The sequence below is a fragment of the Motacilla alba genome, chromosome 2 (assembly GCF_015832195.1).
Source record: "Motacilla alba alba isolate MOTALB_02 chromosome 2, Motacilla_alba_V1.0_pri, whole genome shotgun sequence".
Classification (NCBI taxonomy): domain Eukaryota; kingdom Metazoa; phylum Chordata; class Aves; order Passeriformes; family Motacillidae; genus Motacilla; species Motacilla alba.
Window position 1 is genome coordinate 138,622,363 of NC_052017.1, and position 19,407 is coordinate 138,641,769.

Below are 19,407 nucleotides of genomic sequence, written 5' to 3' on the forward strand. Positions count from 1 at the left end.
CTTGTCATTATAATTTACTGTTTGTGTAGCGGTAGTGCCTAGGAATTTGAGCTGTTTATCAGGTCCCAACAGGGGTAGCTGCTGTATGCTCTGAAGAAAAATAAAGCGCTTCCAAGCAAATCTTGCCTGCAGTTGATTGTAGTGTCTTGCAGCAGTGGTGGGTTCTTGACAGCGAGGGATGGTCTGTGTGAAGCCACCAAGGTGGGATTCTCTCAGGACTGGGATTTCTGGCTTGGGAAGTCAGACCTCGAGCCCAAGAGTGGCATGCTGAAAGCACAGAGAAAAATAACTCCCAAGTGTGGACATATATTTTAAACAATTTTCATGCATAAACTGTTGGAATTAAATAGGTGTTCTTGCCTTCTGGTTCCCTCCTCTGTGTTTCCCAGTCCTTTGGACTGGCTTAAGCACCTCTGAACCATCACCATATGGTGACCTGCACGGGAGAGTGATCAGCAGAGCTTTTGGAAGGCTGGTATTTCAGTTGCATCAGTTTTACAAACCAATTTACCACATGACCACAAAAAAGCTTTCTCTGAAGAAGTTCAGGGGGAGAAATGGGTGCCAGCTTCCCCCATGTCACTGGAATACGCACGGTTTGGGGCTGTGGTTTGCTGATAGAGCAGATCCAACTGCAGGCTGCTACTGCCCTGCTCTTATCACTTCCCTTGCACTTCACACTGGTGTTTGTCTGGGATCAGAAGTTCAGGGAACTGAAGCAGCTGAAGCCAAATAAGAAAAATTAACTTTCTAAACAGGTTCAGCATGAAGTCAGACCAGTGCCAACACTGGGGTGAAGGAGACAGTGGAAACACACGGTCAAGTACAGGAAGAGGGAATGGTGGCAGCAGCCACTGCTGGGTTTGCTTGACCACCCCCTCAGGGCTTAATTTGCTGGATTCCCATTTAAAAATTTCAGACTCCAGTCGAAGACATTGTAAAAATTGTGTTGAGTTTAAAATGCCCAATGTACATGCTGTTATTGGACAGGAACAGAGACTACGTTTGACAATGTTTTTTTTTCTTTCAAGGCTTTTACCTTTACTTCTGCACTCTTGTCACGGTATTGTGCATGAATGGACGTTCAAATACTGACACTTCATGTGTTTTGAAATTTGTGCTGTGCATTTTGCATGAGCAGCTTATCACCATTGTGACAGCACTACTTCAGAAGGCAACCATGACCTTAATTATCAGTCTTTTACAGTTTTCATAGTTTTCATCTTAGCAGTGCCTCAATCTAGTAAATGCATTCAGACCCCAAAGGTGCAGTTGCGAATAATTAAAAATTGTTTCTGATTGCACCTGTTAATTCAGAGTGAATATAGAAGCATGTTTTCACATCACAAGGCTATAATTCTCCATTTTCTTGCAATTGTGTGGTTGGGTGCATGGGCTACCACAGCTGTGTCACAGGGATTTGCAGACAGATGAAAGTTTTCTGGTTTCTGTGAGGAACCAGGGGAAGGTCATGCTGTGGGTTTTACAGGACTGTTGATTCGATGTGTCTGGCTACTGCTGCAGAAAGGAGCAGCCCAATTCCCTTGGACTGGGGTTTCTGCTGCATGGCTGGTGCAGTGCACTGGTGTGTGCCTGAGCCCATGGTGAACAGTCTGGAGGGCTTGGCCAGGGTATCATCCTGTCAAACTAACACCAATGACAGTGTAAGGGGTAAGATCAGCTGGCCTGAGGTCAGGGGATGGAGACCCCACAGTGAGATTGTCTTCTCAGGGAAACGGGTCTTGAAGTTAAAAGTACAGCCCTGCCAGTCCAGGAGCCCCTTCTCACCCCCATTCTTGCCCTGCTCAACCCTTGTTTACACGTCAGGTTTTTGGCAGAGATCATAGCAATGCTAGACAAGATTTGGGTGGCTCCATCCAAATGGGTCTGTGGCTGTTTGGGTGGGGTTGCCTTCTCTATTAAGGCAGCAAGCGCAGAGATACTCACTTGAAGGTAAAAAATCAAATGACAAACTATTACTAAATGGCTGATTAGGGCAAAAGCCAACACACCTAAGAGATGGTGATAGCAAATATGGGAGCTTGAAAGACAAGTATGGTAATACTGTGTTTGGTGTGACAGAAGAGGAGAAGGCAGTGGAAGGAATCCAGGAGACAGACACTGTTATTCTTCTCAAGAAGTGAGAAGAATCTCACTATTTCCAAGCTGTAATGCTAGATAAGATTCAAACAAGATCATGTTTTTTGAGGACAGTGCACAGAAGACTTGAGGTGGAAAATAATAGTGAAGGAGAGCTTGAAACAGAACTTAAACTTTCTGGGGGTGTGGTATAGCTGTCCTGAAAGGGATGCAAAGAATCTGCACAAGGAATCTGCGAGACAAAAGTTCTGCTGATGCAGCACTATGATTTATCCTGTATGAATCTTGGATGCTGTACCTGGTTTGGGAAGATTCTCCCACCCCCAGTAGTACAGTGGCCATCCAGCACAGTAGCCTTTGACTTTGTGTTACAGAGGTTTGTGTGGGTTTGCTTCCTTGCTTCTCACCCCAAGTACTGTGGGGTGTTTTTCTGTAGTGTTTTTGTGAGTGTCCAGCTGAACAGCTGTACAACCCACTGGCTCTGTGTCTGCACCTCTTACCTGTGTATTGGGCCAAATGGGTTTATTGGCAGTTAAAAAGAAGTGTTTGTTTGTCATGTTTGTTGCTCTTTGCATTGTGACTTGTGTCTTCAAGGCATTGTGGCTGCTTAAAGCAGGCCTGCCTGTCCCTTTGTGTTTGCACAAGCCAATCTTGGCCCTAATTTAAGAGGCAAAGTGAATGCAAGATGTAATTACATTATGGTTAGTAAAAACAATGATTTTTGATTTAATTCCAATGAGTATTGCAAAATATTCACAGGAAGCTGAATTTTTGAGGGTTTATCTGAGGAATCAGTCCAACATTTATGCTCATCCTCTCTGGAAGGAGAATCTGACAAGACACAGCCAACACATAACTCAAAGTTAGGATTGCAAATAAAGGAAATTACTTATGAAAAGATATTAGCTAGGCATTATTTATAGCACTGATTGTCAGCAGTGGAACAATTTCCTTTCATTTTTTTCTGAAAAGATCCTTGTCTTGATAATCATACATCCTTTTCTGCAGTAGCATATAATTGTATAGCTTAGAAATAAGGGCAATATAATAGAAAGCTGTTAATTGTTTCCTGATGCTTAGGATATAATTAACTTACACTTCCCTCTAGTTGAAATTAATTTATTTTTACTAAGATGTAGAAAAAGTAACTCTTAGCTTAAACTGCTATTTTGCTGGTTGTTCAGTGCAAACAGAGGGAGATTGTCACGGGAAGAAACTCAAAGTAGTGTTATAATGCATAAATCCCAAAACAGATTGTACAAGTACCATTTTGAGAGTGCCTAGAAGCTTAAAGACTTGCAATGAACAATTATTTTCAAATATTATTTTCAAATATTTTCAAATAATTCAAATATCACATGTTAGACAAACTCACACCTTTCAAGTCTTTTGGGGAATGGTAGAAATAGGTGAGATTAAGTGAGGTTAATAAGTAGATCTCTGTGACAAGAAAAATGGGTACATAATAGGAGCCATTGGTATCATGTTACTACATGTCTAATTAGACAAGGGATGAAAATGGGCTCTTAAAAGCACACTGAACAGAAGAAATAAAACAAGGTATATCAAAAGCTTTATTTTATTTTAATAACCTTTATTTATTTCTCTTTAATTTATGCAAAGTTATGCAACTCTAAAATAGACTGCAAAAAGTTGTCTTCCTACAAGACTCAAGCCCCAAGAAGGGCTGGTTCTCAGGCTGGGGTTGGGCCAGGGCTTGTGATATACAAGGAGGTGCTGAGGAAGAAGCCTAGAGAAGAAAAGGCCTGGGGGATTCTTCTGGTTGCAACTACTAAAATGGGACAATGTAGGGAAAGGGCGTTAGAATTTTCCAAAGTGCACAGGGATGGTACAAGAGGCAGTAGTCAAAATTTGCGAGAGACTTTCTAATCAGATATTTAGAAAGAATTTTCCAAAGTGCACAGGGATGGTACAAGAGGCAGTAGTCAAAATTTGCAAGAAATTTTCTAATCAGATATTTAGAAAGAATTATTGTCTGTGAGGGTAAATAAAAAAATGGAATAGGAGTCCAGAGAAGCTCTGAAATATTAAAATCTTGCCTGGACATGACCCTGAGCAACTTGTACTAACTGGTTATGCTTTCAGTATAGGTTGGACCAGATGACCTCCAGAGATCCCTTCCAACTGAATGTTTTATGAAGGCATACTGTATTGTCTTCTTTAAGCTGTGGTGGCTGATATTATCAGCTTTTTGTTATTGGCTGGTAACCAGAGATAATTATCCACTCAGTGACACTGGTGGGAGGGCTTCTAAGGATGCCTTCTAACCTACTGCAGTGCAAAATCAGCTGTCTTCATTTGTACCACTGCTCTCACATTGTCCAGCTTTTCAAGCATATTTAAGGATGAGAAATGTATCCATTTCCAAAGGAATATCAAGAACTTTTGAAATCTCTCTGTTTCAACTAGGATTTTTAGGAGGATGTGAAGGTGAATGCCTGACTCTCTTGACCTCAATGTCTCAAGTTAGGCTAGTATTTTATCTCAGATCACATGAGATTCATCAAATACCAACATCACAACTCTTCTCACCACCAGATTACTTTCCAAGATGTTTGTGATCTGTAGATTGATGTCTCAAGAACTTGGGGTACAGGAACCAAAGTGCACATATTTGGTTTAAAAACATGCTGGTTTTAGAGCAATCCTTGAGGAGTGAGAATAGGGAAAAGATTGGAGACAGTAGAGAGTAATATGTGCTGTACGGCCAGTAGTAGGTCACGGTGCCAGAAATGTTGCTGGCTGTGCCATGTTGGCATTACAGGAGGAACAGTAATCTCAGGGCCAGCCACCTGCTCCTCTTTCTCGCTGCCTGCATGATGCTCTCAGATCCCCTCACGCTGTGCACAAAGGAGGGACCAGTTTGGGAGTTCATTTGTGTGCAGAGTGTGTCCACAGGTTCCTGTGGATAGTCCTGCAGCTCCAACTTTGCTTGTGGAAAGAGGATTTTCATTCACATATTGAGCGAGGAAGGTATTTGAACTATTAAAATTTTCTTCCCTTGGAGGGGCACATCACATCTGGTAGTCTGTCCTGCAATCGAAGACATGCTTTTATCAAGCATGTGTCCCACCCAATAGGTGGGATTTTTTCATTATCCCACCTATTTAAAAATAATATTTCTTTCAACACACACAAAACAATGAGATTTTTGCTTTCTCTATATGCCATTGTGCTTTATCACAATGTTGCAAGGCCCGGGTCCTTTAAAAATATTTCCTCATTGGGGAAAATCCAATCTCCTTAGTTTTCTATAAAGTGGTGGTTTTTCCAAGTGCTGTGCTTTGGGCCTACTGTAATGAATCAAACACCAGTGGTTGAAAGATAATTGCTTGCATTCATTTTGTTGGGCTACAGAGTGGCTAGAACTGCTCCAAACTAATGTATTACTAACTTCATATTACTTTTTTTTGTTTGAATCTGTAAATCAACACCAGCTGAAACAGTGTTTCCTACATAATTTCACACAAAATATGTTTGTACCCTGTGTTGCTTGCTCTTCTGATGAATATGGAACATCTGAGTTTAGATAGGGCCAGTAACAACAGTACTCTTGGGAAAGATATTATAGGGCCAAAAGAGGAAGAAAAAAAGGATTGCAGAAACTGTTCAGGAAAAGCACAATAAAAATGGAAAGAAGAATTTATTTAAACATATAGTGGCTAAGGAAAAGTTCCAGCGGAGTGGAAATTGTGAAATTTTGCTTGCAGGCTGAAAATTACACAGCACAACTTTTTATATGAAATATCAGTATTCCCTCTCAGAAAATGAAAAACCTGTAGGAGAACGCACAGAAAGGTGTTGGCTACTTGATTAATGGTTTCATGTCTTCAGTGGCCACAAACCTTTTGCAATTTCAGCAGTTCATATGTGCACAGCCTACTTACATATGGACTGAAATGGTTGTTGTATATCTTTATCTACAATCTGGATGAGGGGATCAAGGGCACCCTCAGCGGCTTTGCAGATGATACCAAGCTGTGTGGGAGTGTTGATCTGCTGGAGGGCAGGAGGGCTTTACAGAGGTGTTTGGACCAGATGGATCAGTGGGCTGAGGCCAATTTTATGAGATACAACAAGGCCAAGTGTCAGGTCCTGCATTCTGTTCACAACCCCACACAATGCCCCAGTTGGAGTTGAGTGTCTGGGAAGGTGCCCTTTGGAAAAGGACCTGGGGATGCTGGTCAACACCTGCTGATCATGAGCCGGAGTGTGCCCAGGTGGCCAAGAAGGCAAATGGCACCCTGGCCTGGATCAGATACAGTGTGGCCAGCAGGACCAGGGCAGGGATTGTCCCCCTTTACTTGGCACTGATGAGGCCACACCTCAAGCACTGTGTCCAGTTCTGGGCCCCTCAATTTCAAGAAGGACATTGAGGGGCTGGAGTGTGTCCAGAGGAGGGCAACAGAGCTGGGGAAGGGTCTGGAGCACAGCTCAGGTAAGGAGCAGCTGAAGGAGCTGGGGGTGTTCAGCCTGGAGAAACGGAGTCTCAGGGGAGACCTTATCAGTCCTTGCAACTCCCTGAAAGGAGGCTGTAGCTGGGGTGAGTTGGTCTCTTCTGCCCAGTAACAAGCAATAGGACAAGAAATAATGGCCTCAGGTTGGACCAGAGGAGGTTTAGATTGGACATTATGCAAAATTTCTTCTCTGAAGTGATTGTCAAGCACTCTAACAGACTGCCCAGGTAAGTGTTGGAGTCATCATCCCTGGAGGAATATGGCACTGAGGGACCTGGTTTAGTGGTGGACCTGCCAGGCTTAAGGGTTGGACTCGATGATCTTAGAAGTATTTTCCAACATAAACATTTCTATGATTCTGTGATTCCCTCATTCAACTGGTTTTGGTTGCATTCAAATTAAGACCTAGTGAACACTGTACTGTGCTTTGATAGCCAGCATAAATAAGGGACTAAACCTTGGCATGTGCTCTATCCATGCTCCACGTGCTTGGGTAGCTGCAACAAGAAGTGCCTGTGGTCTGTCTGCCCAACTGTGCTTGTTCAAACCACCTGAGGAGCAACCATAGCCAAGCTCCAACAGATCTTCCTTTCTTCAGGAAGGTGATGTCAGGGCTGGTCTTGAGGTGTTGAATCATCTTGATTAACACATAGTGTGGGGTCATTTAGACTGATGAATGATTATCTGAGTTTGTGTAAAGGCACCGTGCAGGCCTGAACCACTCAGCTCCTCTTGTTCTGTTGCCCATCTAAAGTCTGTCTGTAGCTGTCTGTGCAACATGTGTTTTGGATTCTAGTTGAGGCCTGAGACTAAGTTTGGAGTATGCTGTAAACATAACCATGTTGTTATAATCTAAATCCAGCAGCATTCTACTGGGGCTGATGAGTGTGTAAAGCTGATGCTGTAACTTGGTGAATAAGGGTCAGGATGCATGGTCTGGGTTATTAAAGTAGTAAGAAGTCACATTTTTAATTTATTGTCAGATCACATAAATACCTGTTCACTGAGCTTTCTGCATGTGTGGAAAGAGAATATTGCTTACAAGGAGAAATGGCAAACACATGGCAAGCAATGGGAGCAAGCTGTTCAGTAGAGCAGCAGAACTTCTCTGGACTCCTTAGGAATTTATTTATTACTTTAAAGGAAAACTTCCATTTCATCTTAAGAGTAAAGGACGAATGCTTCTGCAATATTAATCTTTTCAAGGCTTATACACTTGTGAGCTTTTGACAAGGCCTAATCAAACAAGACAAGATCCTTGATAGCATCCTGACATAAGGAACTATTCATAAAGAATAGTTAGGTTGTGCCACAGCTGTGTTACTGTTCATATCATAATATATGAGATGTAGAAAAATGCTGAGCTAATCAAACAAAACAATCCCCAGACTAGATTTTTGCAAAAGGAAAATATTTTAAATAGAGTCAGTATTTAACTATGATTTTTAATAATAGATTTTCCCTAATGATGAAGTTCTTCATTAGCCTACCAGAATTTAGGCAGTGAGCAACTTCATCCCATTAAGTAATCCCTTTAAATTCACATACCATAATTCTTGCTGTTATGTGTTTGCATGACCTAGATAGAGATTTAAAGCAGATAGGATATTTTTTGCCATTAAAACATTTGTTTCAGAGAGCAATCCTTTCTGTGTTTAAAAAATAAGTGCAGTACTGTTATGTTGCAAAATTGTTGAGTAAAATCATTGTTACCATTGGCGTGCATTAATTTGGAACTCAGTGTAGTCTGGGGCAGTCAGTAGATTTCTGAGACATTTTTCATTTTTTCATCTGCACATGGTGGTTTATTTTTTCTTTTTCTTTTGGCAGTGAGACCTGATTGAATTTTACAGGATTTTCTGTAAGAAGAAAAGTATAAATGAGTAGAATGTTAATTAGGATTATGCTGCTTTGTTGCCTCCAGCTGACTGGAAAGGTCATACTGGCTTATGTTTTACTCTCAAAGACAAGACAACTTAAGGGAACTCTAAAAGGCTGTAACACCATTTGATTTAGACTTCTAACCTATTTTGATTTATTCACTTTAATAATTACATACTCTATATCATTTCAATAAATAAAATAACTATGTGCTGCTATATAAAATTAGACAAATTCCAGGCTAAGAAGACCAAGCTGACTATGACCATATAGACATGTTCTTTGCAGTAACTTCACAAGATCTCAGGTTAAAAGCTGGAGGTCCCTGCAGGCCTGGTGATCTGGATCTCAAGAGGATGAGTGAATGCTGCAGGTGGAGGCAGGAAAGCCAGCTGAGTTCAGACATGTAGAGACTTCAGCCAAGGGTAAAATGCAGAGCTGGTCTCTGCAGCTGGCAGAAGGATCCTCAGCCACTGCAGTTGCTCCTGGCTTCTACACTTTGATTTAGCAAGGAAGCAGAGCAGACCCTTGGTGTTTATGCATGCTGCTACCCAGCTGGTGGGGTTTCCTCACAGCAGATCCCCAGCTCTGTCCTGACACAGTTGTATGCCACAAAGGTTGTGTGGTTTCATTCAGATGCTGGAGGAGAACATGCCACTAGTTTGGTGGTGGCTGGCCAGTTAAATCCCCATCCTTCCAATCAGCCAGGTAAGGACTATTGGATGCTTGCACATTAAAAATGAAAACCAGGGAACACTCTGTGGCAAAAACAAGGAAGCATGTTCACAAAATGGGGTCATCTGTCATACTTACAGCTCCTGAGCTTTGGCAAACACACAAAGAATGTCTGTGTATCTGCATATACACTTGTAATAAAAGATTTGATATAAACAGCAAGTGTCTGAATATAGGCAGCATTTGAACTTTCCTTTTCGACTGCTGACATGAACCAGGACTTTAAAAAGACTGAATCCTGGTATAGTGCGTTCAAAGTTCAGCCTCTGAAATTCCTGCACCGTACAGTATTCCCAAGGTTGTTTGGAGATAGCAGTGTAAATAGTGCAGTTATAAACCACAGGACTGGAAGGTCATCTGAAGAATATTACTATACACAATCCTTTGATATATTTATTATTATTATTCTTGCCTTAAGTAAGAATTAGAAATCTTTTCTCCAAAACTTTGTCTAATTCTTACATTACTTAAATAGCTTTTCTTGCTCTCTGCTTTCAACTCACCTGAAAGATTATAGACAGCAATTCTGCACTCCTCTCTTTCTGTCTAGGTAAGGTCAGACTCCCAATCCAGTATTTTGTTCTCTCTGCTCATGAGACTGGCTCATCATTTCTCATATCACAGTGGAGCTACATTGAATCTCTTTGAGCTGATCATTCTTGAACAAGATGTCACGAATGAGATGTTCTGTAGTAACAGATACAATGACATAAGCAACTGGATTTCCCATGATTTCTGGAAACATCTCTGTTAGTAGAATGTGAGGTTGCCCTTGGTTTTTGCATGGTCTCAGCCTGTACCCAGTGAAAGTTTCACTACTGCATATTCAGCTATTTCTTACTCTGTTGCTTTTAGCCTCAGTTCCCAGTTTTCAGCAGAGCATTTTGTTGTTAGTACACAGCCTTACAGTTTATAGTTTTACCTGTTCCTCCATGTCTAGTTATGAACTGTGAAGGTCATCCTCTACCAATTTAATTGCCTCTAGGCAATCCAGTCAAATGGATCATTACCTTCAGCGTTTAAAAATCTGCAGCAGTTTTCCAGCTTTGTTTTACAGTTTAGTGGTCAACCACTGAATTTCAATAGACTTCTGGAAGACAGAGGAAAGAACTCCCTTGAATCATGTCTTTGGACAAGAACTCCCTTGAGTCAGTGTAGCATCCTGCATATTGTGGTGTTGCAAGCTGGATGAGGTAAAAAAGCGTGTACCAGTGTCAAAATATGATAGTTTTGGTTTTTTTTTAAATTTAGAGAAATTCAATGCAAAGTGCCTTTTCTAATGAGTACTTTTACAGTTACTGCTATCACAGCTTCCTTCAAAATAAAAATAAATACTAGAAATGCAGTTTTAATAAACATGAAAGAAAGGAAGCTATTAATTCAGAATGTGAGTAGATAAACAAAGTTTGCTGGTTTTAATGAAACATCTTGTATATTGAAATAATATTGCATCTCTATCCATTTTCAAGATGGACCTTCATATTTTTATGAAGTGAATAAAAAATTTTGAGTCATAGCCCCAGTACAAAATCAAGTTTGTTAACAATTGTATGTAACACTAAGCATTTTATTACTCATTATCTTACCTATTAGTTACTGGGTATTTATGCCTAATGACAGTCATGATTCAGCACAGTATTTGGATAAGAGTTTTGTGTGGACATGGAAAACAATTGTGAAAAGCAATTGAGATATTACTGCAGTATGACACTTTATTAATGATGAAGGCAGGTTTTTTATTCTTGTGTTCAGCAGGGTTGCCAAGGACCACTGAAAGAAGTCCAAACAGTTGGTGCTCCTCTGAGAAGTGCAGAATATCAGGGAGAAAATCTCCTGCAGTCTGTGGTTCTCAGGCTGAGAGCAAGCCATTCCTGGAGGGACTTTGAGCTCAGAGTTACTCATATAATGTCCCAGCAAAACTATTTGTCACTTATTGACAGGGTGGGAGAAATACCAAACTGCACTCAAGATTAGGCACTTGACTGATTTCCGTTCTCCCATGGATTTCTTGGGTTATCTCTGGCACATAACAACCCCTTTTGCTGTTTGCACTCCAGGCTTGCTTAGTTCTGTGCTGCATTCTGGGCATTACAGATTTGCTCTTTCCCAGATGTGCTGAGAGATGGATGTTTCTTGTTTCTCAGGTACTCTGAAACTTGCTGCACACAGTGCAAGTGCCCACCAAGGTTAAATTTGCCCTCTGGGTAAAAGAGGTGTCAGCCTTGCTGCATAAGGGACCTCAGCCTGTAACTTTTCTGGTTCCCTACCCCCGTGGCATGCCAGGTGCATCCAGGAGGGGAGTTCTCATACAGCAGGGCTTTCTGGTACCCACAGCTGTTTGTGTCCTTGGTGCAGCCCCTCTTCTTGGCTCTAGTGATGCAGGCCTGTAGCTGAGCATCCTGTTTCCCAGCTGCTGGTCTTTCTCTCCAGGTTCTTGAATGACAGTGCTAGAAGGAATATCTGTAGCAGTAGGATTTGGGCTCTTTGACCTGTATTTTTCCTGTTTAGCCCATTTAGCATTTCAAAGGAACATTCTCTTCTTCCAGCCATGTTACTGAGATAACAGGCCTGCATTCCCTGACACAAATTTAATTGCTTTTCACTGGCCTCCCTTGAGACCTCACTGCATCTTCCTGAGTTTTCTATCCATAAAATAATTCCTTTATTGAGAGGTATTTTTGCATAAGTCAGCAAGAGCTAGTGAGCTTATTACCATGTTAATCCAGTCATAGGATGTCTGTAATAACAGTCCTGCTATGGTTTCTGGTCTGTACTTTGAAATTTTGGTGGTCTTCAGTTTAGATTTGGGAAAAGATCCTTGCAAAAATTAATCCTCACAGTACACATTGATTTAATAAGCCTAAGAATATCTGTGCAATGGAGACACAGACAATTAATGTGGATACAAAACAAAGTTGATTGGTACTAGCAAAGATGGCTTGGTTTTGAGTGAAAAGTACATCAGTTCTTTTGGGGATCCACACAGTAGTATCCCATAGACCTTGACCTGCATACATTTGTCCTGTGGTGCATCCCAGCTCATCCATAACTGAGTGAGAGGCACAATTATGTCTGACTTCCATTTAGAGAGGGAGGGCTGTGATTTGCTGAGTTCTGACAGCTTCAGCCCCAAAAGTGAGCAGCCTGCTTTCCACTTTCCTTATAAGGCAGACTTCCACTTTCCTTATAAGATTAGGGGCAGGTGAAATAAAAACTTGCCTATATCCTGTGTTTTCCTATTTATAAACCCCAGTTCCATGCTTTCTAGCAAGACAGAATTCCGCAAGGTTCAAGTGCACAGGCAGTTAGATATAATATTCGTGTTTGAACACATTTTACTTTAAAGTGAAATGCAAGTGAAATGGCTTGGCAGGCAGGGAGATTAGTCACTTCACAGCTTCTGTAGGTTTCACAAGGGATCTCTAGTTTTATGACAGATCAATACAAATACACAGATTTAATTTCTTCTGCAGTTTGGGGTACTCTGAAGGCTGTGGCTCTGAATTTCTGGCCTGAATTTCTGGGCTGAGAGTCTCTGAGAGACATCATGTTGATTTCATCCCAGACCCTGAGCAATGCCTGTGTCTGTTCCCCAGAGTTTGCTTTGATCCCTGACAGTGTTAGTAAGATGTTATGAGTATTGGGGATGTCCTTGTGCGCCTTTGGTTGCAGGCTTAGTGGCCTTAGTACTTTCAGAATGTATTAAAAAAGACTTCATGAAAGAGGCAGCCACAATATTTTATTTAAAGCCACAGGGACACTGGTGAACTGTCATTTCTTTGGAAGCTTTAGGATTTCCTCTGCAGTGCACCAAGAGATGGTTTATGGCTCTGTGTTCTGGCATCTCCTCACTTTGACTGCATACATGGCTGTGGGCAAAAAAGGGGAGGTTATCACAGTGATGAGAACTGCTATCAGGAGCTGCTTTGAAAACACTCTTTCTAAAGGTATTTGAAGTGGCAGAATTCCTGCTCTGCTACAGCTACCAAAACAGAAATATCTTCATCCTATTTCCAGTACGACCCCATGTTTTAAAGGGTAATTTAGCTCCTGTGAATATCAAGTAACAGAACGAAGTGATTGCAGAGCTGAAGCATAAATAGAAAGAGGAACAGGCAGCAGTGAAATGCTGACACTTCAGCTGAGACTTGGCAAGCCCAGCTGGAAATGCTTGTCCCAGCAACACACACTGCATTCACAGAGTACCTTCACGATTGCTTCTGTGTACAAAGTTCATATCCTCACTGACCTATTTTATTTTTTGCTGACAGTGCAAAGGCAAAAGTTTAGTATAAAGGACATTTTAAGTAGTTTTTTCCTGGGTGTGTGTATATACACAAATACCACCTTATACTCATTCACTTTGTAATGAATCAGGTGTGTAACTGACTTGTAAGTTTTAAATTTCAGTGGGACTTCTGCTTCTAAGTCGCTGAGATGCTTTGGAAAATGTGAAATTTTAGTAAGATGCCCATCTACCATCCTGTAGACAGGTCATATGCTTATGTTAGAAACACCAAACTTTGTGACCTCTGGGAGGACACAAAACTGTTCTATTTCAAACAGAAAGGGGCAATTCTACCTACTACTGGAGGATGTAGGATGTCCCTTGAGAGGAGGTGTGAAAAATCTGTGCTCTTTGGCTACCATGAATTGTCCTTATCTTTGGCATGATGCTTCTTTTGTCCATGTATGTTTCTCACAAAAGACATCATGACTAGTTTTCCTTGGAAATAAGTAAATCCTTCTCTTATAGATGTTTTGTAAATACATGAAACTTGTAATTTTAAGATTTTTAATTTTAAGAGACCACCTGCAGGGCTTTGCCTCTCTGCATATAGCTGCTAATTTTCAAGGGATCTAATACAGTTTTGTTCAGTTTACCCAAATTTGATAAAATTGTAGTAGTTCAATGAATGCTGCCTGGCAGTGCTCAGTCTGGGATAGTCACTGCAACCAAGGGTGTTATGCAAGGTGTAACACATGAGCAGTAACCCATGAGCATGCCAGGACTCCTCAGCAGTAGTTGAGCATGCTGAGGCAGGACGTGCATTGTGCTGTGACTAATTACATCATCAGCGTACATTGTTCAATAATTAGTAAATGCTGGTAGGGATTTCTATTTTAAGTGATCTCTTCAGTAATGTTTGGTTCTTCCATAAAAAAAAAAAATAAATTTCATCCAAAGCATTGTGGACAGAAGGTTGAGGGAATTGGTTCTGCCCCTCTACTGCACTCTGGTGGGACCCACCTGGAGTGCTATGTCCAGCTGTGGGGTCCTCAGCACAGGAAGGACATGGACCTGTTGGAGCAGGTCCAAAAAGAATCCTGAGGATGATTAGAGAGATAGAGCACCCATTGTAAAAACAGAAACACAGACTGAGAGTATCGGGGCTGTGCAGCCTGGAGAAGAGACCTTATTGTGGCTTTTCAATATTTAAAAGCGGCTTAGAAGAATGATGGGGACCAACTTTTTATAGGGCCTGTTGCAATAGGACAGGGGTAACAGTTTAAATTAGAAGAGGTAAATTCAGACTAGATATAAGGAAGAAATTTTTTGCAATGAGGGTGGTGAAACACTGGAACAGGTTGCCCAGAATGGTGGCAGATGCCCCATCCCTGGAAATGTTCAAGGACAGCATGGAGGGGCTCTGAGCAGCTTGATATAATGGAAGATGTCCCTGCTCATGTTGGACTAGATGACCTTCAAAGGTCCTTTTCAACCCAAACTGTTTGTGTGTCTGTGAGTCTATGGTTCTATTTTATGTACATTTCATGTGTGTGTGTGATTGTCTCAGGAAGACTGAAAGGGTGGAGCACATTATGAAAGTATTAACACCATGTTGTTTATTTAGAGTGTCAGGGACCTGTTCCTTGCACATTTTTTGAGCCCTGCTAGGATAAGCATAGGGACTATATAGGATGTAGGAACTGGCAGATTAATTATTCAGAAAATTATCAGGAAGAGCAGGAGGGTTTGTTTTTCTTTTTCGCTTGTAGAACTCAAGATTGGGTAATGCTTTGTAAGAGCTTTGTTAGCCAAGCACAAACTACTAGCCTTAGTAGAGGAAAGTAGCTGGGTGAGATATTTGGACTGTGGTTCAGTTAATGATATGTATTCATCCAGCATCTTGGCCTTTTCTGGGGTTGGAAAGGAAAGCTAATTGTGCAGGCACTGTCTCATAAATCCTTACCCACTGGTTCAGAAAAAGAGGCAAGGAACTTCAGAATGCATAATGTCCCTGGTGGAAATAAAAATGCCCCCATTGGTGAAAGCCAAAATGCAAGTTTCATGTAGCTGCAAGAGCAATTTCATCCCAAGTTAGTGCCTGATTCTTCATTTCTGGGCAAAAATTTAGATGTTTCCATTATCATGAAAGTGCCTAATGGCATCTCAACAAATAGTATTGTTCCAGAAAGCTCTGAACACATTTACTGCAAAGCAGGAGCAGTGTGTTCCAAGTTATCTCGTTCCATGCTATGTAGGAGGAAGACACTTCTGTTTGGAGGAAGAGTCCCTTCATATTGTCAATTAGGAGCAACTCCTGTTTAGACAAACCCCCAAGAAAACTATTCTGGCATGCATGCTTGCAAATACAGCCTTTATTTGTTGTAAGCATGAGTAAAGTACATGGATATAAATTTATAAATATTAAAGTCTTGCATATGCCTGTTGAGCTTCACAGGCAATTGCTCAAATGCTCTGGATCTCGCTCACAATGTTTTCCTCAGGTAGGGCAGACTGTGGCCTCACATGCAAAATCTGGCTGGTGATCTTGAATAATATATGGAATTATATATGGGTGAGGTAATGGTACACACAAAATTGTTTCCTGGTGTTAAGCTATTAAGTTGCAGAAAGTGGGTCAGTATTTCAAAGGCTTGTTGAATCAAGGTGTTTCCCTATCACCCCTTGTTGTTTGCCCATCTTCTCCCCCTTCTCCTCTCAAACTGGTCAAGGTTTGTCAGTCAGCTAATTCTCTTGAACAGCTCTTGAGAAAAACTTCTTCTAGTGAGAAAAATGTGTTTGATGCTAAGTTAGGGGTTTTCCAGTCATCGTGCAGACCAGCTGACATAAAGTGATTAACATTACTTAAAGGGAAAGCATCAAGGACTTTGGGTGAGAAGTCTGCTTCTCAATGCCAAGGGATAAAGAATTTACCACTTCACTTGAGTATTGGTTCCAGTGTATAATTGTATTCACTGGTACATTTTATTCCTTTTTATTCCATTTGACTGGGCTTCTGATAAATACTTCTGAGCACAGACACATTTTTTGAATTCCTGCCTGAACCTTTGATTAACACACTGCAAAATGTACTCAATAACTTTACCTGAGGCTTCTTTATTTGTAATTTAAACTATGTACAGTGTCAATTTATTGAGCTACTTCTCCTCCATAGAGTTTGATTTTTAGCAAATTTGTAGAGGTGAGGGAGCCTTGACAAAGAGAACAGTGTACACCACCAAAGAGAAGATCTGAATTCCTTTTGTGTTATTCCAAATAAATAAGCCTGGACATAATTCAGTATGGACATAATTGGCATAGACTGCAGAAGAAATTCACACATTCATGTGGAAATTCAGGTTTGTTAAGGGTGATGTGGTCATGTTTTCTTTGGCTTAATGATTTTGTATCCTCTTAGCAAGTTTGGATCCACTTTAGCAAGAGAGTGGAAATAATTCAGATCATTAAATACCTATGAGTTTTATAAATATAGACAAAAAGGTGTACAGAGGGACCCTTTTTCTGGTGAGGCAAAAGATTGTAATGAGAACCTGTGTCTTGTGACATGACAGAGGAATTGAAATACTTTTAAGCCCACCAACTGAAGGAAAGCCTGCAGCTGGAATTTAAGGCAGAAATGCTCATTTCTGGGGCTCTTGTCTACTGGCTTGTTTGTGAAATGTCAGACCAGTCCTGGTATGCTCCTTTGCAACATGTGGACAAAGGATTTTGTAGAAGGGGTTTTTCCTCATGTGTCAAATGAACTCCATCCATTTAGACTTACACTGCTGACTGAAAGCTGGATTGAGCTGTCTGCCTTTGTATGATGAACTCTTTTTCTAGTTTTGTTCTTGCAGGTTATTGTGTGACATAAGACCATATGAACATTAACAGAACCTGGAATATATTTTAATTGTAAAGCTCCATCAGACATACTGATAATTGCATGTTTTATAATTAAAACTGTGAATGATTTTTCTTTCTAAGCATAGCAACAGCTGTTAGAGCACATCTGGAAAATATGCTTTAAGCAAAAGTATTTTAGCTCAGAGAATTTTACAATCTGTGGGATATTTATCAGCATTTCTTTGCAGAATACTAATCTGATTTATCAGTATTTTTAATATAAAAGTCTTGCTTTTTTTTAATGATGTTTGCAAATCTGGCTTTGAATTCACATTCCAGATTGGCAATTCCAGTGTACTTTAAGGCTAAATGCTGCAGAGCAAAGCATTGCTTTGCTACTATTTTTTGGTGGAAGCCTACATAAGTCTTGTCTGATGCCCTAATAAATTTCCTTCATTGATTTCAGCCAAATATTTTCCCTTTTTATGACATTAAAGAGAAATTATTGTTTCGTACTGGAATTTCATTGAGAGGAAAATTTCTCATACTCCTGCTCAGTGCTTCTTGAGGCTCATGTCAACACCTTTCAGAGCTGTTACCCTAGTACCACCTGCAGTTATTATAGCATTACTCAGGACTCTCTGCAGTCAGTGAGAGTGTTTACAAGGTAGGACCCTGGCCACTTGGAAATGAGCAGCAATGTTTCTGTTTTTGATAGGATCCCAAGCATGGTCGTTTCTGCACTTTCCTCAGAACTGTTGTATGGACATTACAAAACCAGATTTTCTGATATGATTCATTAAAATGGAACAAGAAAGCATAAAGCTTCAAACAACTTTAAAATTTCTATCTGCTAATTTATTGCTAATGTTGCTTATTTAGCTTATTTGGAAAGAAATGACTAAACATAAAGATGCAGAACCTTAGAACTTCAAGGTATTACTTTAATCAGGATCTTGCATTCTGACCCAAGCATCTCAACCAGCTTGCTTTCAGGATGATGAGGGAGATTTTGCAGAGGGCATTTGTCAACAGATGCCTAAGCGAGAAATCAGTTTCCTTTATTTGGAGCAGGAGGCAACTTTTTAGTGATAGATTACACTGTGTTGGAGCATCTTCACATCTGAATTTTAAATCATAAGTGCTGTCCTTGTTGTGCAGTTGGAGGCAAAATGCAGTTATGCAACCAAGCAAGAAGCTACAGCTGCAAAAACTAATGAGATTAAAAAAATCTACAGCAGCAATACTATTAAATAACATAGAACACATTAGTGGTAATGTAGGAAAATTAATTCCAAATTATTGACAGTTTAATTGACCTACGGGAAGTATTTTAATGGAGTTAATATGCTGTGCTGTTCTTGAGTTTTTTAAACTTTTTCACTGAGCCGAAAACAAGTTTTTCCAATTATGGGGTTTAAAGTTGTAACAAATGGTTGCTCTGGGTTCCCTGGTTGTGAGATGCCGGCACTGGATGCGTGACTTTTCTGCCCAACACCTGCAAAGCCCATCCTGCGAGCATGGCGTGGGTGCCACTGCTCTGCTCTCATCCTGATCTTGCTGTCACAGAGGCTCTTTGCAAATGATGCTTACACAGTGATTTGACCCCCAGGCTCCGACTGCACGAAGAAAAGGTCATTAAGGATCGGCGACACCACCTCAAAACGTACCCGAACTGCTTCGTTGCCAAAGAGCTGATTGACTGGCTGATCGACCACAAAGAGGCCTCTGACAGGGAGACAGCCATTAAATTGGTGCAGAAATTACTGGATCACAGCATTATCCACCATGGTAAGTGCAGTATCACCATCTAAAAAGTTCTAAGCTGAATTTATTGACTGCTGTGAGACAAAGGGAAATCCCACTCCTGCTCTTCAGCCAAGTGTAGGACAGGTAGGATCCTTTCCCTGCCAGATATGGAGCATCTCTTGAACTGTGCTGCTGTGCAAGGTCACCTGTGTCCTGAAGGAGATGAGAGCCTGAAGAAGTGTGGAGTGATGTTCCCCATGGCAGGGGGGAAACTTGCTGGAGACTGTGATGTGTCTCCAGAGCAGCCCCAGCTGGATCGTGTCCCCCTTTCCCTGCGTCTCTCATTTCCCTGCTCCTAAGAGCACAGTTCTCCAGCTGAAAAACGCATCT

The 19,407-nt window shown here is 41.0% G+C and overlaps 1 protein-coding gene across 3 annotated transcripts in view; it reads left to right on the forward strand.

Moving 5' to 3' along the window:
- The window catches only part of DEPTOR (DEP domain containing MTOR interacting protein), a 75,149-nt gene that overhangs the window by 6,501 nt on the left and 49,241 nt on the right, over nucleotides 1-19,407 (forward strand). For all 3 annotated transcript variants that reach the window (XM_038129267.1, XM_038129268.1, XM_038129266.1), the window contains one exon: nucleotides 18,881-19,059. In XM_038129267.1, the coding sequence (XP_037985195.1) occupies nucleotides 18,881-19,059 (179 nt within the window). The remainder of the gene's footprint in view (nucleotides 1-18,880; nucleotides 19,060-19,407) is intronic.